The following is a 27440-nucleotide window of genomic DNA, read 5'->3' as shown; positions in this document are numbered from 1 at the left end:
GAGGATTAAGTGTGAGATTTCACTTTACTTAGGACAGCAAAGATTCATTTCTCTGAGATTAAATACTACATCAGACATTTGAACCCAAGTGAAAAATCCAGGATTGACTTTTGACTATTTAGCAGATTCTAAAAGGTTTCTGTGGTTAGTTGAAGGGAAATCTGCTTTCGGGGTACCGTCTCATCCTCAGGGCTAGGAATTTGCTTGACCTGAAATTCTCTCCTTTACGGTTCGTAGCCTGGGTTGGAGAAGTTTGAGAAAGAGGTGATACCAAGTTGCTGAGGAAGTAATTCAGCTTTCTGGCAAGAATTAATAGGATTCCTTCAAGAGGTAGGTGTCTTGAAATAATTCTATTTAGGGTTAGGGACAAGGGAGGGATTGAGGGAAGATCTAACTGTATCATTGAGCCCATTAAATTTGTTCAGAGATTTTTCTGCTAGAGAATATATCTTAGATCCCTTCTAACCCTCCCTTGGCTAATAGCATTTTCAGATCTAAGCTTTCCTTCAAAAGTCTCTTCCAAAAGCCTAGATGATTGTCCTTTACTATACTGTAGTATACTGTATACTGTAGGAAATAATAGTAGTCCTTGGTCACTAATAGCAATAGCTCGCCGTGGATATGATGGTGTGGATTGTTGTCTGCTCTTGGGAAAACTGTGCCCTCCATGGAACTACCTTCAAAATTCCTGCATATTCTCCCTGCATAATTTGTTGATGAGACAACCCTCCCAAAGCCCAGGCAAAGACAATGGATACAGACCTGGGTCAAAGGATATGTATGAATAGATTTTTTTTTTCAGCAACGAAAAGCACTTGGAGAAGTGTGATAAAGTTATCATAACCGTCTCGCATAAGGAGCCTGTCTTTTTAAAACATTTTAAAGGACGAGTTATAAAAATATGTAAATATCAGATTCTATCACTGATAGCTCAAATATCCTTTTTTTCCTTCCTCCCCTTATTGCCATTCTACTTTCCCTCTATCAGTCTGCACAAAAACACATTTTATAAAAGCACAGGGTTCTTTTTTCTTTAGTAACTACATGCTACGTGATATCGCTACCAGTATTTAATATATGTTTGTTTAAGAATGATTCATTAAGTTGACCCAGGATGTTTTTACGTTGCTTTTCTTCCATCCCATTATATTTCTGTAAAATTGGTTTTGTGTCATGGCTTTTGCAATCAGTATGTTATCAGATAGGTGTGCGTAGTTGAGGCTGTTTGCGAGGGACATTGTGTAACCTGTTCGTTCTGAGAAGAGTTTCTGACGTATGCATTTCTGTTACTCAAAGTAAATGAGTGCCTGACAAGTGGCAGCTCTGTCATATTTCCTCAGGGCAACACGGAAAAACTGAACATAAAATACTTTCCATTTTTAACACAACAGAGGCAGTAGCTATCAAATCTCATCTGATTAAAGCTATACATTTCTGTAAATCATTCTGCTTCCTATGTATCTGGAGCAAATTAAATTCATTTTCCTATTGAAAGATGAGGGTCACTCGTGTATTGATTGGGGGTAAATATTTATAAAAGTTTTCACTATTTTTAACGCTTCAAAGAAGTATGTAGTATTGGTTGGCTGGCTTATGCCCTTTCATTTTTATGGTGGATTTTGCGTGCATTTTTTGTTCATTTGTTTTGTTTTGTTTTGTTTTAGAAATTTCACTGACAACATTGTGGCCATATTACCAGAAAAAAGAATTTAAAAAAATAAATGAAAGTGGCAACAATCATGCCACTCATCTTTCTTCTTAGTTTTCCTTTTGTATCTTTTATTCATAAAATCTGGAGTTGATTAAGTACTTTATCAAGAGGATTTCATTTAGTTAAATGAAGAACAGGTGTGCCTCATTTTGCCCATCACTTTTTTCCTAAAGTTGTAGGTGACACGTTCCCATTTTCTCATGATCCTAAATCATTACTAAAATTCAGTGCTTCTTCATTTCTGAGCCCTCTTCAGTTGACAGGGATCCCTACTTCTTGATCTCTGCCCACCTCTGTGTAAAAACACACTTGAATGTTCCAGAAGGGCAGCATTTAGTAAACGCCTTCACTTCCCCTCTCCCCATCTCGGTTGGTCTTTCTCTAACTTCACCTTCCTGATTCTTTTTTAAGGAGATCACTTTCTACCTTATCTCCTAGTTGCCAGGTAGTGGTAGAAATTGATAGACATCTGATTTAGAGAAGTACTATGTTTTGCCTTTGGAAGCTAGAATATTGGCAAAATTGGAGACGTCATGTGTATTTGCAAATTTTTGAACAAGTATTTGTGAAGTGCCAGGCTCGGCACTCTGTCTGGTGGTGTGGGCAACACCGATGTGTAAAACTTTATTTTTACCATCAAGGAACCTTTCAGTCATTTTCCTATATCTGTGTGATTTTTCTCTACATTCTTTGAACTAGCTGCTTTTGAAGTCAAGGACTTGTGTTTACATTGATATATGAATAATGTTCAGTTAGCTTTCTCTATGAGGTTTAACGTGATACTAGATTATTCATATCCCAGAAATGCCTGTTTTTTTTATCAGCAACAAGTCATTTAGATTTAACATAGAAAATTCATCTTATTTATTATTTTTTAAATAAAATAATTTTTTTTAATGAAACTAATTTCCTCTAGAAAGTTCAGAAATTATAATACCACTAGGAATTTCTTTCTTTTTTTTTTTTAAGATTTTATTTATTTATCTGACAGAGAGAGGTCACAAGTAGGCAGAGAGACAGGCAGAGAGAGGGGGAAGCAGGCTCCCTGCTGAGCAGAGAGCCCGATGTGGGGCTCGATCCCAGGACCCTGAGATCATGACCTGAGCTGAAGGCAGAGGCTTAACCCACTGAGCCACCCAGGTTCCCTTAAATAAAATAATTTTAATAATGGTTGTCTTTTATAGATAAGAAGGATGAGAAGTGTTCAAGGGTTTATTTCATAGGATAAAGTTGGAAAGTTGTACTCTCATGAGTTGAGGTTATTGGTAATGAATATAATGAGATCAAAGGAGGAAAGCATTCCATCTCTGTACATCACTGCACAACAGAAGTGGCAGGCCTGACTCTGAACTTCTGAAAGTTAAAAACATTTTATTTTATTGACTGATCCCTAGTCCTCAATTATTTCCCTGTCTGCTGAGTTATACATCCTATATGTATAGAGATGTAGGGTTTTTTCATTTTTATAGGTCTTTGCATATAAGGTGTACATGTTTACTGGAGGTCATTTAGAAATATGTATTAGCAATATTATATATATTCTGCGAAATACATAGAAGTAATAATTAGCCCCCACCCAAAGATCATCATGGTTAATATTTTGATGTTTTTTTACTTCAGACTTTTTATGGTAATACATATATTTTTTTTTCCTTACTAGGATGCATGCTTTGTTTTATAACCTGATAATTTTTTTCAGTGTTAGATTGTTTGGGCCTATAGGGTACAGGGAGTATGTCTTTCTGTGTCTTCCTTATTCATTCCATTTTTAAAAGAACACATCATATTTGGTGTAGAATTACTTATTCTAAATATTATCAGTTACTATTCATTTATTTAGAAATCTCAGGTAAATATAAATAAGCTTGGGTGTTTTACTACAAATTCATCATCAAAGTATCTTTGAATAGAAGTTTTATTTAGGAAAATTCAAGTATGTTTTGGGGGGAATTTTTTCTATTCTAAAGGCTTCAAATGGCTTCACATTAAAATGAAACAGACTAAAATGAAAAGAGACGTATCTGAGAAAGCTGGAAAATATGTAATGATGGCGTCTTTTACCTGCTTGTAGACAATAGCTAGACCACAAGCCTCATAAAGCCAGAGACCATCAGCACGCAGCACGCCATTCTTGGCATATTTCTTAGCACAATCCCTGGCCCGTAATAAGGTGTAAAAAAGTTGGAGTCAAATGAATGATTGACAAAAAGATGAGGTAATTCATCCCGTTGTTTGTAGCGAGGACAAATGATCCGTGTCCTGGAAGAGATTTCCATCAGTCAGTCTTTAAAAATCGTAGCAGCACAAATGAACAACGATGGCAAATCTTTTGAATCACCCAAAGCTTCCACTCCTTTGTTGCCCAAAGAAGCCATTTGTTTCAGCCCCTTTGAAAAGGTGGTGTATGATTAGTGAGCTCTAAGAAAGTCACAGCTTTGACTTTTCCACCCTCTCTTTGATAGCTCTAGGCTGCATTTCTAGGAACGATAAAAACAAAAACAAAACAAAATGGTGCCATAATTGGGTTGAGAGGCTGGGACAATCCTTGGAGGGATGATGATTCCTGATCTGCTTCTAAACTCCTCCCTTCTCTTCCCCAGGCTACCTGCTTCAGAATGATTCCCTGCAGAGCTGCACTGTCTTTTGCCCGATGTCTGATCCGGAGGAAAATAGTCACTCTGGACAGTCTAGAAGATTCCAAATTATGCCGCTGCTTATCCACCATGGACCTCATTGCCCTGGGGGTTGGAAGCACTCTTGGTGCTGGGGTTTATGTCCTTGCCGGAGAGGTGGCCAAAGCAGATTCTGGCCCCAGTATCGTGGTGTCCTTCCTCATTGCTGCTCTTGCTTCCGTGATGGCAGGCCTTTGCTATGCTGAATTTGGGGCCCGTGTTCCCAAGACTGGGTCTGCATACTTGTACACTTACGTCACTGTTGGAGAACTGTGGGCATTCATCACTGGCTGGAATCTCATTTTATCTTATGTGATAGGTATGTTGAAAAAAAAAATCAATCTGTATGGAATGGTAGAGCTCCTGAGGCTGAGATCCTTATAGGTCTGCATTAGTTAGTGACTATGTGATCATGAGTGAATTACTTGTTCCTTATGTGTCCCATTTATCTCACCTCGAAAATATCCCCTAATGGCAAAATTCAGTGATTCTGCTTCATCTCTGAATATGCTTCTGAGTGGGATTGGAAACCAGCCTTTTTAAAAAAAAAAAAAAGTTCTTTAATGCACATGAAGTTAGCTGATTCCACATTTTTGGGACTTGAACTTGGTTACTAACATAGAATTGGAAAATTATCAAGATAATTTTAGATGTGATTTAAATTTTCAGTTTTGTCCAAACTAATCCATGCTCATCCTAGAACAGAGTAGCAAAGGATGTTATGTTAATCTTCTCCCAGTGACGTGTACATTCTCTTAATGTTCTGTGTTTTGGGAAGGTACATCAAGTGTTGCAAGAGCATGGAGTGGCACCTTTGATGAACTTCTTAGCAAACAGATTGGCCAGTTTTTCAGGACATACTTCAAAATGAATTATACCGGCCTTGCAGAATATCCTGACTTTTTTGCTGTGTGCCTTATATTACTTCTAGCAGGTAAGAAAACCAATTACACTCCTCCCTGAGATGAGCCAGACTAATTATCCCAGGAAAATAAGTTACCACTGGATTTGGGGTCTGACTTCCCAGGACAAGGTGGCATATTTATATGTTGAGGTTACTATTGGGCCTCATCACTGGCTAGAATCATGTTTTTTTCTTATGTGATAAGCATGTTTTAAAAATAAATCTAGAATAAATGAAACAAGATGGGATAGGGAGGGAGACAAACCGTAAGAGACTCTGTCACAAAACAAACTGAGGGTGGTGTGGGGGGGAGGGGGGGAGGGAGAAGGTGGTTGGGTTATGGACATTGGGGACGGTGTGTGATATGGTGAGTGCTGTGAAGTGTGTAAACCTGGTGATTCACAGACCTATCTAATAATACATTATGTGTTTATAAAAAAATTAAAAAATTTAAATTAAAAAAAATAAATCTAAAGTATGTGGAATGGTAGAAAGAGTTACTTACTTAGAATGCACCAAAGAATAAGATAAGGCACATCATTATAATACCAATGTAATGTAGGTATTGAGCTGAAAAGGAAGCATATTCAAACCACCTGTGATTTTTTAATGTAGACATTATGCAGATAATCATATTTGTTGCTAGAATTTTCCCATATCTTACATCTTGTAGCACAGTAGATTAGAAAAAAAGGTATAGGAATTAGAATCAGAATAACCAGGTTTTCAGTCCTACTTTGCCACTCACGATCTTTGGAACATTGAGTGGCATAATCTTTCTGTGACTTGGTTTGCTCATCCGTAAAATGGCTATATCAGTGTCTATAAGATAGAGACTTGCCCGGTATATAGTAAGTACCTAGATGGCAGTTAGATTTATTTTGTAGATTATTTGTAGATTATTTTATAGAGATAGTTAATCTCTACTGCCACCTTATATCTCTCTTAATTATTTAAACATTTTCTATTTTGATTGCCATTCTCACCTGCACTCCTGCTTCAGCCAATCAAGGATTTCCCTAAGAATAAAATCTGTATTCTCACTTCACACCTGATATCCCTCGGATAATCTGCCCATTATTTTCCTGTCCAACCTTATCTCCAGCTGCTTTCTTCCTTGCTTACAAAGGTGTGACAGAAATCTCTACCAGGAACTTTTTACTTCTAAAATTCCATGATTTAAAAAATAACTTCACCCTTAAAAACTTAGTCATTAATTAAATATTTCACATAGGGTTAGCAACAAGAACAAAGTTTGTAGCTCTAAACTATTCGGCATTGTACCTGTAATGTCAAGAAAAATTACAACAATTGTTTTTCAGCAGGTGATAGATTTCATTTGTTTTACTTTCTAAACAGCCTAGCTAACATTATTAAAGGACTCACCTCATATTTTATTTAAGGATGGTTTCAGTGATCTTAACATATTCAGCTTTAATCTCTAAGCGATGAGAAGCATGCAGGCATGGCACAGTTAGCATCATGAAAGCCCAGAACAGGAGTCAGCCTTGACCTGCAACATTGCCCTGTGTCATTGGCCAGCGTGTTTTTACTTTAAATGTAGGTGAAACTCACGTGGTAACTTTGTTCCTAGAATCTCTGAAGATCAAAACCTTCAGTTATGAATTTTGATTCATATTATAATACCAAATGTCTTGTTGGCGGAAGCTGCTACTTTATGAAAGACACCGGGAAGTGTCTGCAGTATTTAAATGAGACGTTCATTGGTCCTTAATCCCAGAATAAAGAGTGCACATGGGGTATTGGGAAATTCTTTTTTTTTTTTTTTAAACCTTTTATTTATTTATTTGAGAGAGAGACGGTGAGAGAGAGCATGAATGAGGAGAAGGTCAGAGGGAGAAGCAGACTCCGCGTGGAGCTGGGAGCCCGATGTGAGACTCGATCCCGGGACTCCAGGATCATGATCTGAGCTGAAGGCAGTCACTTAACCAACTGAGCCACCCAGGCGCCCGGTATTGGGAAATTCTCATAAAACACGACAGTGGCTTTGTTCTTTTCCAGGCGGCTAAGAGTGTCGTGTAATGCGTGTAGGTAATGGTGGTTTCTAGTGCTACGGAACCAGTGATTATACCATTTGTGCAGTTTCCTTTTTCTCATTATAGTAAAATTCCGGGAGTTACACAGGTAGAAAAATGAAATTCAGTTTTCCTCATCTCTTCGGGTAATTTTGCTTTTTTGATCCTGGGTGGTACAGATTTGTGGACGAAACAAATTGAGATATATAGCATAATCCCTTCATCATCATCCTCTCCCCAGGTAAACTTTCTTTGGTCCATAAATTATATCCTATATAAGATGGATTAAAGGTAAAAATGTGATAAGGTGCCTGGGTGGCTCAGTGGGTTAAGCCTCTGACTCTTGATTTCAGCTCAGGTCATGATCTCAGGGTCGAGATCGCTCCTCTGACTGTGTGCTGTGCTGGTCCCGGAGCCTGCTTAAGATTCTCTCTCTCCCTCTGCACCTCCCCTCGCGCCGCCTTTTTCTCTTTCTTATCTCTCTCTAAAACATACACACATGGGGCGCCTGGGTGGCTCAGTGGGTTAAAACCTCTGCCTTCGGCTCGGGTTGTGATCTCAGGGTCCTGGGATCGAGCCCCGCATCGGGCTCTCGGCTCAGCAAGGAGCCTGCTTCCTCCTCTCTCTCTGCCTGCCTCTCCGCCTACTTGTGATCTCTCTGTCAAATAAATAAATAAAATTTAAAAAAATACATACACACACATTATAAATACAGTCATGAAGGTACTGGAAGGAAACAAATGTAAATGCTTTGGAGTTAATATTGGGTAAAATCTTTCTAAAGGTAAAAGCTAAAGAAAAATTTATGTTCTAAAACTTCCATATATATATAAAATCATACACACACACATATATATGTATGTGTATACACACACACACACACACACACACACACACACACACACAAGTCAATCCTAAGAGTAAAAGTAAATGATAAACTGGGAAAAACATATGCAATACATGACAGAGATCTTGTAACATTACTATATAAAAAGTCTTACAAATTGATATAAATAGAATAACCTAATAGAAAAAAATGGGCAGATTCAATTGGGTCAGACTTTCTGGAGAATATTTCTGACAATGTGAACCAAAAGCCTTGCATGAAAGGACATATCCTTGATATGGTATAACCTTATAGAAAATTGTTTTAAAGTACAAATTTGAATGTGTACAAAGATATTTATAAAAAGATGATGGTGTCAGTCCTATTTATAGTTGTCAGAAACTAAGAGTTACCTGGCAGTCTGTAAGTAAGGGATTATGGTGTTTTCATATTGTAGAAGAGTATGCAGTTGTTAAAAATGAGGTTACCTGTCAGCATGAACATGTATATGCGTGTCTGCGTGTGTGAGCGTGCCCGAAATTCTGGAGAACAGATTATATTTGATCTGCATTCCCTTCATATTTTTTCTGTGTCTTCAAATAACTTGAATAAGAAATTGATTACTGTTAATAATCAGAATATAAAATAAAACTATTATATTGGGAATCAGTTAGAAAAATATATCTTTTTGGTGAGGCAGTTGAATTATTTTACATACTCTGAAAATATGAAGCAGACATAGGATTTAACTTTTATTTTCAAAATTTTGTAGCCACTGACCTTGAGGTGGCTTTTTAGAACAGCATTGCTTTAAAAGTCATTTACTTTACCTCTCCCTACCCATTGGTAATAAGAGCCAAAGTTACTAGATTAATTGATCTCTTGGAGTGTGGTGTCTCTAGGCTCTGCGCACCACCTGCTCCCTGCTAGGGACTTGGTTGTACTCAGGAGATCTTGTGACAGGAGTCAGGACTCACCAGAGAAAGTGATAAATGTAAGTTTAAAACATGGATGTTGGTAAAATAATATCCTAAAGCCTATTACTGCCTCAAAATGCCATTGCTTTTGCTATAACTTTGGTAAAAAAAAGAAAAAAAATTAAAATACCCTTTCTTTTTTTCCATAGGTCTTTTATCATTTGGAGTAAAAGAATCTGCTTGGGTGAATAAAATCTTCACAGCTATTAATATCCTGGTCCTTCTCTTCGTGATGGTTGCTGGGTTTGTGAAAGGAAATGTGGCAAACTGGAAGATTAGTGAAGAGTTTCTCAAAAATATATCAGCGAGTGCCAGGTATAATATTTGGGTTTTTTCCCTTCTTGTTTTGAATGTGTTTTTGTTTTTGTTTTTAATTTGCCTGCTCTTATCTTACATTTTCTTCTACAAGTGGTTCTCAATTTTCTTTTGCTGTGGAGACATTTCGGAGGGTCTGGTCTGTTCCGAGGCTCTTCTTCCCAATCTCCCCCTAAACATAGATGTGTACGTGTGCTCACTGTTGAACAGCTATTTGAAGCCAAGCCGTGGCTGGTTCTCAGCTTCAAGTTGTGCAGGAGATATAGGAGAAGAGCAAAGTGAGATCCTAACCATTGAAAGGATGCCTCTTCCCCCCAAAACTTGGCCACCTTTGCAAAACAATGGATCTTTTTGAGCCATGTATCCCTTAGTTCTTCCTTTGGGAAGACCCTTTAGTTTCCTTGCATTCTTTCAGCCCCTTAGTAATTTTCGGGCCTTGATTTTCGGAGAATGTTATTGGTTGTTTAAGCAGAGTTGTCCATGCATTTTGCTTTTAACCTGATAGTCTCAAAAATTAAATTAGTAATAATTATATACAAAAGGTTTCATCATAAGATTTATATTAATATTCTGATGTGCAAATAAAATAAGGTTACAGAAATGTCTATTACATGACGTGAGGTATAACTACATGTTTTTCTTAGATACGTTGTTTCAATCCATTCTTTTGAAGCAAAAAATTAGGAGCTTCTGATTTTAGACAATTTTTAACATGTAATAAAATATTCAACTTCAATATTATTATTCAAGCCTAGAGAATTCGATTTCATCTTTTCAAATGTCTTATTAGTAAAATTTTTAAATGTACCACCTGCCCAGCTGTCCACGAAAAGAAGAGGCTTTATGTCTTTGTTTTGGAGCATGGCCCATACACAGTGTCTCTGCTCTCACAATCCTGCCTGGCTGTGAGTTCTAGCCAGAGTGGATGTGGGCCTTGTCCTCATGCTCTTATTGACCAGCCTCCAGTTGAGTATTGACAACCCAAGAGGGTGCCGTTGTTGGGAACACCACTATATTCCCTAGGACACGGTGAGAAAATCAGGATTTACGTTTATATATGTGAGCTTCAAAGAGCTGGTGAACACAATAGCCTTCCAAGAAACAGTGTTCTATGAAAATGACTTTGCATTGTGCTTGCTCTCTCCTTTAGAGATCCGCCTTCTGAAAATGGGACAAGTATCTATGGGGCTGGTGGCTTTATGCCTTATGGCTTTGCGGGAACTTTGGCTGGGGCTGCCACCTGCTTTTATGCCTTTGTGGGATTTGACTGCATTGCAACAACTGGTAAGGGCAGAATCTTGGTTCTGTGTAGAGGGAAAGGTGTTCCTTGTTCTAAGGAGTACCCACGGGTAGCAACAGAGGGTCAAGGAGAGTGGGATTTGGGTAATGCAGGCTGGTTCCAGCCCCAGCTGTGACACCTACTGTATATGATAAAAAGAAACTTCATGAAACTCTGTGAACCTTGGTTTCCATTATTTGGTAACATGCTCATGTTATGAAGGTTACTTAAGATACAATACGCATTAAAGATTTTTGCGGCTGTCAAATATTTTATAAATGTTAGTTGTAATTACTGTCCTTAACCTTCAGTCTGGAAGTAATCTCCAGTACTATCACAGTGAGTAACAAATGTTGATCGTGCTCATAAATTGTCTCTTCTTTAGTAGGACAAAATACATTATAGTCATTCTTTTCTCTTTATCTTGTACAACAAAGTAATCATGCCAGACATGCTAAGTACTTCTTCTGGGTTCATATTACTGTACTGCCTTATAACTGGCCATTTTAAGGGCACTTCAAATGTCAAATCTTATTAGAAAGATTCAAGTACTATTTTTGTGTTGAAGCCAGAGTTTAATATAAATTGATGCACTGGGTAGAAAAAGTTTAGCTTCATATTTAGGGAAGCCTTCCTGGTGAAGGGCCCACAGAATGCCATGACAGTGACTTAATTTCTGTGGACGAATCATTTTCCAAATGGATTAAGACTGCCATACTATCCTGAAATATTCAATAGCACTGGTATAGCATGTCTTTTGTTTCTAGAAATGGGAAATGGACCTGCATGATTTCTTGCTTTCTCTTTTTGCCTCTGGGGATCAGAATTTTGTGTAATAGCATAGTACTTTTCAAGAAGAGAGACAGCTTGGTGTAGAATGTGTGGAGCAAGCTAAGAAAACAAAAAAGACAAAGGCAGAGTGAAATGACTGTGAAGGAGAAGAAGACTTTATGTTGTATCTATTAATGTTTCATTAAAGGTGCATATCTATTGTTTATGTCTCCTTAGGGGAAGAAGTCCGGAATCCTCAGAAAGCTATTCCTATTGGAATTGTGACTTCTTTGCTTGTTTGCTTTATGGCCTACTTTGGGGTCTCTGCAGCTTTAACCCTTATGATGCCATACTACCTCCTGGACGAGAAAAGCCCTCTTCCGGTAGCATTTGAATATGTTGGATGGGGCCCCGCCAAATACGTTGTTGCGGCAGGTTCTCTCTGTGCTCTGTCAACAAGGTACGTGGCATTGCCTTTGAACGTGGGGCTGTTGGTGACACTGCCAAGCAGTCAGTATTTAAAGAATCGCTTTTATAGGTTTTAAAAGTAATTTTAATCTAAGGAATATATTACGCAACTATGTCTTCTCCGAAGAGTTTGACCAGAATAGCTACATACAGATCTTAAGTGATAAAAACTTTTTCACCCATCAGGTAAGTCATTTTTTCAAGGTAATGATGGTCCAGCTTCGGTAGAAATGTATATGGCATCAATACCCACGAACACATACACGTACGTGTGTGTCATGCATATTCATATATGTATGTTTTAAGGAGCGATAGGATGCTTATACTAGCATGTTTCCCTGCTGGTTGAAGGACTTCTTATAGTACTACAGACAGCCAAGACCTTAGGTGCAGACTTCACATTTTCTGCTGCCTTTTAAAATTATATCGTGTCTCTGTGACTGGGAACTATATGCTGTGACATCGTTCAGTATAATGTACTTTTTGTTGTGAAACACTGAGACTTTTTCTCTTGGTACTCATTAGGCTGCATTTGGGCTAGAAATAGAAATTACTCTTCTGAAATTGATGGTGGAAGTTCATATAATGTCTATGTGGAAAGCAAAGAGTAGTTGAATCTCAAGTGCTCAGATTTGCAGTAGCTACTTGTTTTAATACTTGAGAATTCATTTCTCAGGTTCCCTGAGCTACTCACGTTCCAGATTAACATGCGATCATAAGATATTTCATTCTGCTTTATATCATGGTATCCCATAGGACATTCTCACGAAGAGAAAATTAATCTCTTTGCCTGATTACTAATTTTTTAAAGGGAAAATAGTTTTTGGAAGCCCAAAGTTGGAAAAAGCAATCTTTTTATATGGTTCATCAGCCTAGCTTTTATTCTCTTTCAAAGTCTGATTTGTTTTCCATTCAAGATAATAGTAAGCAGCAATTAGAAATTTACCCCCAGTGGTTTCTCAGCGATCTGCTAATGTTGAGGTTTATTCTGAGTAATTTCAAATACTTTAAAAAATCTCAACTATGAAGACATCATGCCATCATGGTCTTCAGAAGACAGATGGATAAAGATTTATCCAGAGCCAGCTTTATCGAAAGATAAAATGAATTTTTAAAATAAAATATTTTATATATTTTTCTCTTAAATGGTTATTTTTTAATAACTAAGTCATGTATGGAATGGTGCAGCCAGTAAACACACAAGAAAGTTGAAACATCTAATGCAAAGAGCATTTTTTTAAACTTCGCTGTTCCTGACTTTTAATCGTGGCGACTTCTGTGTACTAAATTTACAGTGAGTTGTTTTTTCTTTTTTTTAACCCTTCCTCTTTTGATTATGCTGCTGGGTATTATTACTAATTTGATGGAATATCAAGGCTATATGAGGCAAAATAATGGTAAAATAAATATAAGAAGTTCATAATTATCAAAGAAATGAAGTGATTATACCATGCAATTAAATAACCTAATCTCTAATTCCATGTCAGTTTAGGAATTTTAATTTCTGCATTAAGGCCACTAAAAATGCCTTAATGATACAATTGGGTTTGGTTTTCTTAAGTCTTAATTACTTAGTTTTAATTCAGTAATAATTTGTGGGCTTGCACAAATTACTTGCAAGTATTGTTCTTACTCTGGTCAGTGGGTTGGGCAGAATGTCTGTAATAGAATAATAATGGTAAATATTGGCAAATATTTTTAAATGCCCAATCATAACACGTTTTAAAATAACAAGACTGTGTAATCAGAGCTGTGATGCTGAGTTTATCCAAGTACTTAATTTCTGTTCTGAGATGTAATCTTGCATGAATGTGTTTGCCATACTGCATGTGTTTGCTTTTTATTCAGTCTTCTTGGATCCATTTTCCCAATGCCTCGTGTAATCTATGCTATGGCGGAGGATGGGTTGCTTTTCAAATGTCTAGCTCAAATCAATTCCAAAACGAAGACACCAATAATTGCTACTTTATCATCGGGTGCGGTGGCAGGTGAGAGAGTTGACTTTTTTTAAGAAAAGGGGGAATCTTTTTTCCAGCAAGGATTCTGAAGAGAAATGCCCAAGTTAGGCAGTCTTCTGTTTTTATTTATATAAAGCTCAATAACTTGTGTGTGAATGTTTTCCTATTTTGAATTGTTTTGATATAGGTTTGCATTTTAGTGTGTCCAGTCTTTACCTGTGTATACCTGTCTAGGAATAAGACTTGCAATAACTCACATGTGGATTATGAATTTTTCTGTTCTAGTCTTCTGGGCTCTATGTTTCCTTTACCCCGAATTCTCTTTGCCATGGCCCGGGATGGTTTACTGTTTAGATTTCTTGGCAGAGTGAGTAAGAGGCAGTCACCAGTTGCTGCCACGTTGACGGCAGGGGTCATTTCTGGTAAGCTTTACAAACACAGGATTCTTCAACATTGGCCTTGAACGTTTTGTGCGCATGCATGGACTTATAAAGAGGGTCTGCTTGCTGTGCATGTAAGTTAAAAAAAAATCACTGATAAATGAGGTTATGAGCAGTGGGATCTGGTAATCGTGGTGGTGGTCTATGGAAATTCATTCTTAACTGACCCTTGGGGATTTTTTTTTTTTTTTTACTATTTTGTTATTTTAACCTTTTGGGTTTCTCACAAATATGCAGAGGGCTGTAATGGTTCTTGACTATATTTTTACTCGTTTTTTAATTAAGTATAAGAAATGTCAGGGTAACCGATACTTGGCTGTGGTAATCACTACACATCCCAGACCATCACGGTTCTCTAAGACTTACTAACAACTCTTTCCTCTTAGACTCCGTTAGGAATCTATTTTTGTTTTCAGCTGTTTTGATACTCAACTTATGTTAAAATAAAAGAAAAGAAAAAAAAACACCTCCCAGATGCCCACCTTAGGAGATGTCAGAACATTTTTGTAAAATGCTATTGGCCAAATTCTTATTCCGTGCAGAAATTTTCAAAGAGATTGTATAGACTGAAAGAGCCTTAAAGCTCCTATTATAGAAGGCAAGAGAGAGACTTCATCAAGCTTTATAAAACTATTTTGGTAGTAAAATTCAAGCCAAACTGATAACTTGGTTGAGACTCCGGATTTGGGGAAAATTACAGAATGCTAATGCTTAATTATGTATGAAATGGTATTTTCTTCAGAGTCAGAAAGTATTTGCCTAAACAACTTCACTTTGTAAATGTTTTCCAATCAGTCTGGCACTTAATGAGACATACATTGGAAGGTCAGGTCCCTTTTTTCCTTAGTGCTTAGATTTCGGCCCCCATGGAATGAAGGTTGCACTAGGTGATCTAAAGCCCGTTTTATTATTAAACGGTGGATTATGCTATTCAGAAGAGTTTATAAATCTTGACAAAGGATCACACATTTTATTTATTCCATAAAAACGTTTATTTTTTTGCCAGTGAAATCTTGCCCAGTAATACTCTGTTTCATATTCAGAACTTAAAAAAAATGTATCCTTCTTTCTTCAGGAAAAATTTTATTTGGCAGCCTAATATATTGACATTAATAACTAAAAGAAGATAATTGTAGCAGAAGGCTTTTTCTTTTTTTTGACATTCTGAAATACTATATTTTTGTTATTTGTACTCCCTCGCCTTACTTTGCTCATTTTTAGCTTAGATCAGAGAGCTTGTCTGGATAATTAATCATTTTATTCTGTCTTGGCCACTTATTTTGCTATTTGTGATTCTTACAAAACATATTGAAATTTTAATAATCTAATGTATAAGTACACTAGCAACAGAAGGTTTTCAAAGTAAGGTATAAGGTGTATTTAAAGAAACCATGTGATACTATAGAAGGAGCACAGGGAAGTGGGGCATAGATTGAGTTTACTGTAACTCTGCTGTCCCCTTTGAGTTGTCACCATGCTAAGTTAGCCTGTCTATGGAATGAGGAGCATAATTTTATCAGGTCAACCTATGTGAAATTGCTGATTTCGGGGTCAAAACCAGTCAAATTGTGGCCGCTGCACTTGGTTAAACCTATATCATTTCCTCTGTCTCAGAGGATTATTGGATCAAAGATAAATTGAGGTCACAGAGATGTAAAGCTTGCTAAGAAATGTCCGGAACAGCATGTGACCAGAATGTGGTGTTTCTACTTCGGATGATGGGGACAACTGTGTGGTCAAGTCAGGTCATCACTATTTGATGTTTCAATGGAGAAAAAAATTGCTCAGTGCAAGTTCATTCTTCAACTGGAAAAGTATATTTTGCCTCAGAACGTTACTAAGATTTGAGTGTGAGACACCAGTTCATCTCTCAAATCTAGTCAGTCTTCTCGGAGTATGGCGTTCTAACCAGCATATAATCTCACCTCTATCAGAAACACAATTTAACTGGAAATTACTTTGTTTTGTATGTGGCATAATTCAAAACGTGGATGGAAGTTGAAAGGATTATGTAACATCTATAGTGAAAGATCGTCTGTTTGAATTTTTTAATGGTTGTTTTAAAACGAGTTAGCCAGTATCTCTGAGCCATGTTTTTCTTTTGAAACATCAAAAGAGAGAATTCTGTCATAGAATATTTTCACTCTTTGTCAGGCCAATATTTTTTAAGTAATCAAAGTAGAATGTGTTTTATACTTGATAGATGGCTGAGGGTTTTTGAAGTTTTACTAGCAGTTTATATGACCCAAGGATCATCTTTTTAACTGTGAGAAATATATTTCCTATAGTTTGTTTGATTTATCATGGATACTGGAACTGTAACATGCCAGTCGTCCCTGACTTAGAAGTTATCAGCTATATGGAGTTTTATCATAGGCTTTTTTTTTTTTTCTTTTTGTAACCCTTCTGTTCTTTTCCCAATAGCTGTGATGGCTTTTCTCTTTGACCTGAAGGCACTGGTGGACATGATGTCCATTGGCACTCTTCTGGCCTACTCTCTGGTTGCCGCATGTGTTCTCATCCTCAGGTGAGTGTCCTCGTTGTGTCCAAAGGGTGTGTGTCATGTGGGGCCCAGGGAATAAAGAAAATTAGGACTCATCATCCTTGTTTTTCTTTTTTATTTTTTTTTTAATATAGAAGTTTGTTCTTTTAAGATTTTTTTTAAAATTTATTTATTTGACAGACAGAGATCACAAGTAGTCAGAGAGGCAGGCACAGAGAGAGAGGAGGAAGCAGGCTCCCCGCTGAGCAGGGAACACGATGTGGGGCTCTATCCCAGGACCCTGGGATCAATGACCTGAGCCGAAAGCAGAGGCTTTAACCCACTGAGCCACCCAGGCGCCCCTCAGCATCCTTATTTTTAAGGAACTAGCAGTCTCAGAGAGGTGAGAGACCATGGACAGAAAAACACCAGTATAAGCTATAATAAAGGTACTTGGTCCTTAGCAAAGAATTAAACACAATTGATAATTAAAAATAAGTTGGCTTAATCTATATGAACAGCAAGTTCTTACAATGTATAAAAACACTTTAAAATATTATAATTTTTGTCCCTCTATCTCAACTGCTAAAATTTTATAATAAAGATTTTACTCGGTGAGATATGTGCAGATACGTATGTATAAAGGATGTTTATGAAAAGGTGATTTATCATAGTGAAAAAATTTAGCAAACCTGAATATTAATAGCAGAATAACTAAACAAGGGTACATTTACATAGTGGACTCTTTTTCTTAATTATACTTAATTATATAGAGAAATGTATCCGATTCAGCAAAGCTGTATGCAGCATCTGAATTTATTTAAATTTAACATAAATTTGCATGGAGAAGTCATCGAGATGTATCTCGAGTCATATGTGCATCAAGATACACATCGATGCACTTAAGCCTGGCTGAAATTGCACAAAAATGCTGGCAGTGATTAACGCTGGGTTGTAGTATTGGGGGTGGTTTTGATTTTCTTCTGTATACTTTGTCTATTTTTTTTCTCAGCGAGCCTATTTCTTCTTTAGACTGAGGACAAATGTTACTTTTAAGTTTAAGTAAAGGCTGCTCGGAGGGAAAGAGGCACACTGGAGGGACTGGGGCAGATCCCAGGAGGTGAGGCGGGCTGATACCCTGACGCAGCCAGGAGAAGAGGCTACATTGATAAAGGGATATGGCGGGTGGCAGAACGGAGTTCATCAAGGTTACGCTGGAGGACTGAGAGGGGGATTGGAGGGACATGAGGCCCGAGAGGCAGACTGCCCAAGACAGCAGAACAGTATCCTGAAACCTGAATGTCATTCTATAGCTGCTGCTTCACCAGACTTTCTGTGCTGTTTTCTGGAACTACAGTTCCTTTGGACACAGATATTGCCAGGCTAATCTTCCTCTAGTCACAGTTGTCTCAGGTGAAAAGGTCACTCCCTTCCACATCGAATGTGTAACTCTGCAATTAAATGCCCATTGAGGGAGATCAGGGCTGTGCAGGTATCTCGTGGAGCAGGCTTGCGGCCTGGCTGAGCCCGCTTTGGGGCGGGAGTCACGAGAAGGGTCAGTTCCCTGCCCCAGCGGGGACCATGTCAGTTGTCTCCCTTCAAGTTTTCGATATTTGCTCCCTTTGGGCCAAGTGTCTGAGAATAAAGACAGAGATGTTTGTTTTTTCATTTGGGGCCAGGTACCAGCCTGGCTTATCTTATGAGCAGCCCAAATGCTGTCCTGAGAAAGCAGCTCTGGGGCCATGTGGCAAGGCTGCCTCCAAGAGCGAGTCACCAGTCACCATGCTGCAGGGGCCGGGCCTCAGCCTGCGCCTCCTCATCAGCCCCTCAGCTCTGCCCACACAGCAGTCATCGTCTCTTGTGAGCTTTCTGGTAGGATTTCTTGGTGAGTCCTCTGCGCTGTGTCTACTGGAAAGGGCCCCGGGTGTGTGTCGGGGGAGCAGGTACGATGTGAGAGCACAAAAGGTCTTACCTGGCCCTAGCCTCTGTTGGCCACTGCCCCGAGTCCTGAAATCTCCACCTGACTGGTCACTAGGAGCAGAGACCCTATATTAGCAGGATGCATGGGTTCTGTCACTGAAGAAGAAAGGGAGAAGTTCCCCGAGGAGCGAGTGGTAGCTGTACAGAACTGGTCCCTTTCAGTGGCTGTTGGGGGCTCCTTGTGTGCAAGTTTCTGGCCAGGAAGACCTGTCAGTAAGGAGACTGGGAGGCAATACAGAACAACTTGTTTGCTCACAGACAGTTACAAAATCAGTCATATCTTCGGGAACGTTCACTGAGCACCATCAACATGCTAAGAACTCCGCAGGGCACTTGGGATAGTAAGAAAGATGGTCCTTGCTCTCATTGGGCTTTGAGGAACAGACTCTTGGTGGCAAGCTACAGGAAGTAGAGGCTTCTCTAGAGCACAGAGGAGGAACCCCAAATGCAGACATGATGGTCAGGAATATGGTGGGTGGGTGGTGATGTCACCTTCTGAAAGAGGGAAAGCAGACCCAGATCATTGATTATTTGTTTGCATGAACGGTGTCTGCAAGAGCAGAAAATGGACTGGCCATTTCCCATTTGAAAAAGGGACATCTCCATCCCTGACAGTATCACATTCAATCCATGAGCTATAGTCAGAGACTGTAGCAAAGGAGGAGCCCGATGACACGCATGTAGAAAAAGCAGGATGGTAGTGCTGAGTGGGGTGGAGACAGTCACGAGTTAGCAAGTGGTGGTTCTTGAATCGGTGCAAAGAGCCATTTCCTCCCATAACAAAAATGAAGAATTGTAGTATTTGCCAAAAAGCTATGGAAAGAGCTCGATATCTTATCATAAGAGACTGCTTGAACTGGGGGAATCTGAGTGAAATGTGTGTGTTGATTTTGTGTCCCCGACGTATCACTTTTGCAGCATTTCTTGTTTTGGGCCTGAGTATCTTGACCACTTACGGAGTCCAAGCTATTGCCCGCCTAGAAGCATGGAGCGTTGCTCTTCTTGTCCTGTTTCTTGTTCTCTGCATCACCATTGTGCTCACCATTTGGAGGCAGCCCCAGAATCAGCAAAAAGTAGCCTTCATGGTATGAATAATAAACATTAGGAATCCTCAATATTATCTCATGTGTTAGTTTCGTAAGTTGTTCTAAAAGGGGGGGGGGACACTTCTGAGGAAGTTATCCATTTGTCCTAAGTGTTCTCCCTATGTGGCTTTTCAAAAACTTGAATATGCCCCTTTCACGTTGTTACCTATAACGGTAAACACATTGCTTGTCAAGTGGTCTGTAGTATCGAAGAATAAGTAGTATATTTTATTATAGAAATTCAGTCCTCTCTAGGAAGATTATTAACCCCCCAAAGCTCTTTTGCTACAAATATCCTGTCAGATTTTTTTTTTTTTTTTTTTTTAAAGATTTTATTTATTTATTTGACAGAGAGAGAGATCACGCATAGGCAGAGAGAGAGATCACGCATAGGCAGAGAGAGAGGGGGAAGCAGGCTCCCTGCCGAGCAGAGAGCCCGATGCGGGACTTTATCCCAGGACCTGAGACAATGACCTGGGCCGAAGGCAGAGGCTCAACCCACTGAGCCACCCAGCCACCCCACTATCCTGTCAGATTTGAATAGGAGCAGGTTTGGATCTGAAGAGAGCTTTCTGGACGGATCCCACCCTCAGATGCATGGTATCCAGACTTCCAGAGGCATGCCCTGTTGATATCTGAACAGAACCAGTGAACCCCAAACGAAACCAAACCCTACCACTGACTGTGTCTTGGTGGTGATGCCGGTGTTAGCGAACCAGAGAAATCCCCTGTTGCTTTGGGCTGCGCTTAAGTAGTGTCAACTGTGATGCTCCCTTCAGTAGACTCGACAAGAAGGATTTTTTTCTTCAGGCTGTTCTTTGCGTAAGAATATAAACTTACTGACCCAGGGGGAAAGTACCCATGTCAAATTTGTTGTCACCATGTTGGAACAGTTTGGGAAATGTGCTTTCCAAATCTGAGTATACTGAAGATGGTGTTTTTCCCCCTTAGGTTCCGTTCTTACCATTCTTGCCAGCCTTCAGCATTCTGGTGAACATCTACCTGATGGTCCAGCTGAGCGCAGACACTTGGATCAGATTTAGCATTTGGATGGCACTCGGTAGGTCCTTTAATGTTTTTGGAACCGTGGCTCTGTCTTCCCGATTTCATGCTCTGTGATTAGAGAAATGCATCCCCTTCCCCTTCTTGGAAATAAAGGGTTTTTGTCAGTTTCTTCGTTTCTCAAATTTTAGATCATCTGAGTCCTTCTCCAAATGTGATACTTTTTTTAAAAAATTATATTCTCCCAGTAACTCTGTAGAACCCTGTAGATTCCATTTTCTCCAACTTTATGGGTGAGAAAAAAACACCCAAAAGGCAAGGGATAAAATTTGTGGATGGCGGTACAGAACTCTAATTCCAAAGCCAGTTCTTTCCAGTGTACTGGTGGATTTTGAAGACATTTTGAATGAACTGATGGCAAAAAATTTCTTGTGTTATCTAAATTTCTATTATTTGAACCTTGGGATTTAGCATTAAATGAGTGAGCTTATTTATCCCTCTACTACGTGGTTTTTTTGTTACGATTCCTTTCCCATGTGAAAATTGAGTTGGAAAATGAGAGTTTACATTTGATGTAATGCGCTGATCACTTGTCTTAAAAATGTGAACAGACATGTCTGTAAGGTGAAGCAGGGAGAGATGAGTCCTAAGTCTGCATTGGTTTGGGCCGCCTTGGGAGTTGAAGAGTGTGCGTTTTGACAGTCCTCCCTTTGGCTTAGCAAGAATGAACCTATTTTTGCTCTTGTGTATGTAATTGTTTGCTTTGGGTAGAAATTAATTCAATTTCAAGTTCACGCCACCAGTCTACTTGAGTTGATGGGAGATTTAACCTCTGTCAGTTTTGCTCATCACCCCATACCCACACTAGAGTTTTGCCCATATTCTCATGCTGGGGAATTGGGGGGCTGGTGCCTCGGGTCACAGGTTATTATTCCACACGGGTTACATAGTTCTCTCTTTCTCTCTCTGTGGCCCTACTGGTAGGTGGCTCTGTTGCTTCAGGATAAGGATCCTGACGGGAATCACCTGCCAGTCAGCCCCACGCTCGGGGATAACCACACATCTGTTCCTTTGAGGTCCAGCCCACATGCTCCCAGGGAGCCGAGTCCAAAACTCTAGAATTCACTCCCCTCCTCTGAGCCCAGAAGAATCTCTTTCGAATTTGGCTGAGAGCTTCAGCATTGTCTCTTGCCTTCCCATGAGCCCTGGCTTCTCTCTTCAAGCATAGCTCACTGTGGTTTAACGTACTTGATCTTGGTTAAGATCTTGGTTAAGATCTTGGAGCCAGACTCTGTGTTTGAATCCACTCATGCCTTTTATTCACTACGTGGCCTTGGCCAAGTTACCTCCCTGTTTGTGTGCCTGCTTCTTTGTAAAATGGTGATGGTAGTGCCTTTGTTTGAAGACAGGGAGGGCTGGGTCTTTAAACCTTTGAGGGCAGGAGAGGAAGTAGAATTATCCCTAATAATTACACCTGCCACAATGCTAATTGGTAGCCTCCTTCCTGTGAATTTAGATGGGAAGATTATGAAGCATTTCACATCAACCCAAAACTCTCAACCAGTTTTTAAATCTATAACTAAAACAGAGCAAAATGCCTACATGTAAGTAATTAACTATCTGGTGAGGCTATGTAAAACCTTTCTTTCTAATTCCCAATCAGCATGGCTGTAAGGAACCAATTGCTTGTACGTAATTATTTGGCCTCTCCTGCTTTTTTTTTTTTTTTTTAAGATTTTATTCATTTATTTTAGAGAGACAGAGAGAGAACAAGCAGGGGGAGCAGCAGAGGGAGAGGGAGAAGCAGCCTACCAGGAGCAGAGAGCTCGAGGCAGGACTTGATTCCAGGAGCCCAGGACCATGACCTGAGCCGAAGGCAGATGCTTGACCTACTGAGCCACCCAGTGCCCCTCTTTGGCCTCTCCTGGTGATAGTAACATGGCTAAAGCACACCCATGTCCCGTTTGTTTACACAGAGCACTTTTTCCAAAATACCTGATTGTGACTCGAACAACCCACTGCTTGTGTTGGGGCTGTGAATTGAGATTTTACCCTCCCCACACATCCTTTTGTTTAAAGTGTAGTGTTGAGTTTGAGAAAATCAATACAATTTTTTCAGCATAAGTGCCTGAAAAACCCTTAATTGAGAGAAACATTCTACAAAGATTGGGTGTTAAAAATGCAAAAGCACATTCTACTGGGAAAGCATCCATTTGCGAACCTTCTGCGGGGATATTCTGTCCTTGTCTTCTGTCCTAAAATAGCCCAGAAAGAGAAGGCAAAAAAACCCATTAAGTTCTATACTACATTTTTCCATATTGTCATTTTCTGACAACTTACAACATTGATTTCTTTTTTTTTTTTTCCTCTAAAAGGTTTCCTGATCTACTTCACTTATGGTATTAGACACAGCCTGGAGGGTCACTCGAGAGAGGAAGAAGACGATGAAGAGGCTCCCTCAGACAACATCAATGCCGCGACAAAAGAAAAAGCTGCCATTCAAGCCAACGACCAGCACCAAAGAAACCTCAGTTTACCTTTCATATTCCACGAGAAGACGAGCGCATGCTAACGCCTGCTGGGGCCGGGCCGGTCCACAGTCGCACCGTACGTGTCCTACGTGGAGTAAACCGTGACAGGCTGTCATCGTCGCACTGGGTTGCCGTGGCCTTGCTGCAGACGTAGCTCCCCTAACTTATACTCACTCACCCGGACAGCACCTTCTCAGATGGTGAATTGTGTACCTGGGGAAACCTCCCAAGCTCTCTCCTCAGCGATGAGTATCCCTCAAGTAGTGGGAGCGTGTGTGTACGTGTGTATGTGTACATGGAGGTGAGTGAATGTTATTAGTTGTTTGTGTTTCACCCTTCCGCCTGGTATTTTTCTGGTGGTGTCATTACTGGGCGGCTTACACTGCATATGCTGAAGTGGAAGTGATCACTGACTAGAAAGGTGTTTTGTACGTGCCTGGTGCTTTTGGGGAAATAACCGTGGCTTTTCCTTATTAGCTGTCATTAACATCGATTAGAACATACTCAAAACGCAATTACCCTTCCTAGTATCTGTCGTTGGTCAGGAGCAAGAGGAGGGGATAAGAAATGAGCCTTTTCTAGAACTTACCTATGCCAGCAGTGGGTTTAATCCAGATTTTTCTTCCACAAAATAGGGCCATTTGCGAAAACCTCAGCCGAGGGTGTGTTTGCTGGGCTACCCAGGGCGGGGGCAGCGCTCTGGGTTACCCGAGGACGCCCCTTGCAACTGCTGTGGTTTTTGAAAGAACCAGTCCTTCCACATGTGAATGATAGACCCCCTCTCAGTCCTGGCACAGTCTTGAGAACAGTTTGTGTGATCTACTTGGGACCCTTTCTGCTAGGAAAGGAAGGCAGTCCCTTGGCAGGAAAGCTTGCGTAAAGTGGCAGCGATGAGGCTGTATTTGGAAATCAGAGTCAGACAGACGCTTGGATAATGAGACACCAAGCAACTTTGTCTTCAAAGTCACATAAAATAAGCCAGTAAAATCTTCCCGGATCACATAATTGGCAGAATGTTTTACACTTTTCTCCTTTACTTAATAACTAATCACAGTTCAGTTTTTTTTTTAAAACCTTTTCAGGTACAGAATTCACTCCTTTCTTCCTATTATTTTGTCTTGTCCTAGATAGGAGGGGCTGCACTAGCAAATTATGTCTTTACTACATGCCAAAGTGGAAAAAACGAAGGGATACAAGAAGAGGAAGTGTCCCTGTTCCGAGTTTAAAGTGCCTATTCGGATATTAAATTGCATTTGCCCCAGTTTGAGGGGTTTGGATCTAATTTGCCTTTGATGTTTCTTCTGAAAACATTTAGGGATGTTTTCCTTCCCCCTCATCCCATAAATTGTTTAGCACTTTTTATCTCATTTACCTTTAATTGACCACAGTAAATCTGTCAATACCCCATTCCCAGTGGTTGGGGGATAAAATGTCTGGGCTAAATACATGATTATCGAAAACCTTAAGCAAAAAAATAATAATAATAATAATAATAATAACCTAATTGAATTAAAGGTATATAAACACAGTAACCTTTATAGGAGTAAATGAATTGTTTTTCTATGTAAGATTCTCTAATTACTCTATTTTACTTCATAGGGTTCTCTCGTAGTGGACTATTTACCTGCAGTGTGCTTTGCTTCTCATGAATTAGCTTTCTTACAAATAATTAAATGGTTTACTGGGTGAGGTTAGGGGCTGCATACTTACACATAGATGGGTTACATTCCCAGGATAAATGTTATCAAGCACACCAGTTAACCAGCTTAATCCAAAGGCAAGGACAACATTTGTTTCCCGACAGCTCTTCCAAGAGATTATTTTACTGATGCCATTAAAAAGCAAGTTGTGATGTTCTGTCTAACCAAGAGTTTACTGTGATTAAATATCAGATAAACAGATAGAAAGCGTGGGTTTCTGGCTGCTAGTGTTGGAGCCTCCCTGATCTAGAGCTCAGTGCTGACATTCCACAACTTCCAGGGTGCCTGGTAAAATTTGAAGCCCAGAATTCTCGTTCAAGCATGTTTTCCTGGAGAGGAGGTGTTGGATATGTAAGGAGTAAAAAGATTTTGGTAAGGACTATAGGCATGATCCTAAATCCTTGTTACAGTATTACACTGAGAACCCCCTTTTATTCTCTAATTGATCTAGAATAGGCCCTTAACACAGGAAACACAAGGACTTTCATATATAAATATCTGAGTCTTTGTAACAAAATCAAGAACTTTATTTAGAATGTGATAGGCAGCTAAAACTCGTATGCCCACTGTGTTCAATTAGGAGCAGAATTTAGTTAGGAATTGTTTTTCCACATTAAAATACTTTGCAAACACAAATATCTATGAAAAGATGCTCTGTTGGTGACTGTGCTTTTTTTCTGTGAGGACTCAAATGTGTGCTCATAACTCTGTATGAGTGTGTGTATATATATATGTATATGTCTGTGTATTTCAAATAGTGTGTAAGTCAGTTGGGTTTATGATGGGCTTTGGAGATGATACCATTTGTATGGATAAAAGAACCCAATTGACGTGGAGAAAAAATAATGTTTTATATTGAAAGGTATGCTTATACAAAATTTTTAGGTTTTAAACTATTTTGCAATATACGGCAATTTTATATGTATGATATTTTCTATAGATTCTTTAAGGAAGTTATATTTATCATGTATCTAATGTGGAATCACTAAACTCTAGTTCCTTGTAACAGGTGCTTTATAATCTGAAATGGAGTAGGGATAGGAGGTGTTAGGGTTTTTCTGTTTACTTATTTCTGATGCACCTTTTCTGACATCTCTGTCTTGCTCTGTGTTTATTAGTAAAACCTAATTCTATCAGTTCCTTCACCACCTCCCTGTGCCCACATCCGAATTCATAACTTTGGAACAAAAGAATACTGCTTTTACTTTCTTAGGATTACCAAGATGTTTTTGTACAGATATGACTGATAATCAATCACACTTCCATCAACACCTCTCCAGAAATGAAAAAAAAAAAAAAAAAAATGCATACTACACATTCTCTTAATTGTGATTGGGTAAAAACCATTTAAATTATTTTTCTTTCTTACACTAGGAAATACGCTTTCTTAATATTTTCAATGAGAAACATCGTATCAGAGCAACCTTTATTTTATACTCTTCACAAAAGGAAAAAGAAGATTTGTGAATAACCACAGAAAGGCCCTGCCTACCCTAACATTTAAAAAGGTAGCTATACAAATTCAAGTTCAAGCCCTGTTTATGAGCAAACTTAACAACTTTTGATAAATACTGAAATGCAGATTATTGCTTACTCACATTTTCCCCTTGAGATAAACATCAAGAAAACTTCGTTAAGACCAAAAACATCCTTTAGGGTATATACATTAAAGAAAAACTAGTATTGATATATTTAAAAATTTACTATTACCAACCATAATTAGAAGAAAATATCTCTTGTAGAATTCTTTTCCTTGAAAATACAAAAGCCTCTCTTTTCATTTTCTGAATAAAATATTTTTTTAAACTTTTTTTTACATTTTAAAAATTAGCCAAAATATTTGCTGAGTCCTGGATATTTGCAGGTAGTTGTTCAACCTATTTTGAATCAGACTCTATATTTACCAAGTTCTTTTCTAAACTAATTTGAGTGCTGAACAGGGAGAATAAGGAAAACTTTTGCCCTCGAGTGCTGATGATGCCAGGCTAGCGGGGCTAGTCCTCTTCCTTCATAAATCAGGCATATTCTGAAATTACAAACTGCATGATAACATTGTGCCAAGATGCCAGCTCTCCCTCGTGATGTCGTTCTTAAGGTTCTCTGCCTGATTTTCTCCCAAAGTGCTTCAAGCAGCTGTAATTAATACCCAAACTACCACTTCCACAGAACTTCAAATGATTGGGTTTAGCATGAACATCAAGGAGTGTTAAAATTCACATGATGAGCATGACTTTTGGGGAAAGGGGATTTTTTTTTTTTTTTTTTTTTTTTGCTAGTGCCGTCTCTACATTTTCTGCTTGTAT

At 39.0% G+C, this 27440-nt stretch overlaps 1 protein-coding gene across 4 annotated transcripts in view; it reads left to right on the top strand.

Annotated features, from left to right (window-relative positions):
* The window catches only part of SLC7A2 (solute carrier family 7 member 2), a 71839-nt gene extending 44686 nt beyond the window's left edge, over nucleotides 1-27153 (top strand). For 2 of the 4 annotated variants that reach the window (XM_045996513.1, XM_045996529.1), the window contains exons 2-12: nucleotides 4312-4702; nucleotides 5162-5317; nucleotides 9276-9441; nucleotides 10592-10725; nucleotides 11729-11951; nucleotides 13808-13947; nucleotides 16782-16884; nucleotides 18519-18724; nucleotides 19738-19904; nucleotides 20856-20964; nucleotides 23282-27153. In XM_045996513.1, the coding sequence (XP_045852469.1) occupies nucleotides 4327-4702; nucleotides 5162-5317; nucleotides 9276-9441; nucleotides 10592-10725; nucleotides 11729-11951; nucleotides 13808-13947; nucleotides 16782-16884; nucleotides 18519-18724; nucleotides 19738-19904; nucleotides 20856-20964; nucleotides 23282-23478 (1977 nt within the window). In that variant the 5' untranslated portion in view covers nucleotides 4312-4326 and the 3' untranslated portion in view covers nucleotides 23479-27153. Of the gene's footprint in view, nucleotides 1-227; nucleotides 331-4311; nucleotides 4703-5161; nucleotides 5318-9275; nucleotides 9442-10591; nucleotides 10726-11728; nucleotides 11952-13807; nucleotides 13948-14202; nucleotides 14340-16781; nucleotides 16885-18518; nucleotides 18725-19737; nucleotides 19905-20855; nucleotides 20965-23281 lie in introns of those variants that run through there. The other 2 variants (XM_045996520.1, XM_045996536.1) reach the window with 2 other exon arrangements.
* The last annotated feature ends 287 nt before the right edge of the window (nucleotides 27154-27440 follow it).

Source organism: Meles meles, chromosome 2 (genome assembly GCF_922984935.1).
Source record: "Meles meles chromosome 2, mMelMel3.1 paternal haplotype, whole genome shotgun sequence".
Classification (NCBI taxonomy): domain Eukaryota; kingdom Metazoa; phylum Chordata; class Mammalia; order Carnivora; family Mustelidae; genus Meles; species Meles meles.
Note: the sequence above shows the minus strand (reverse complement) of the source record. Positions and strands in the feature narration are given on the sequence as shown.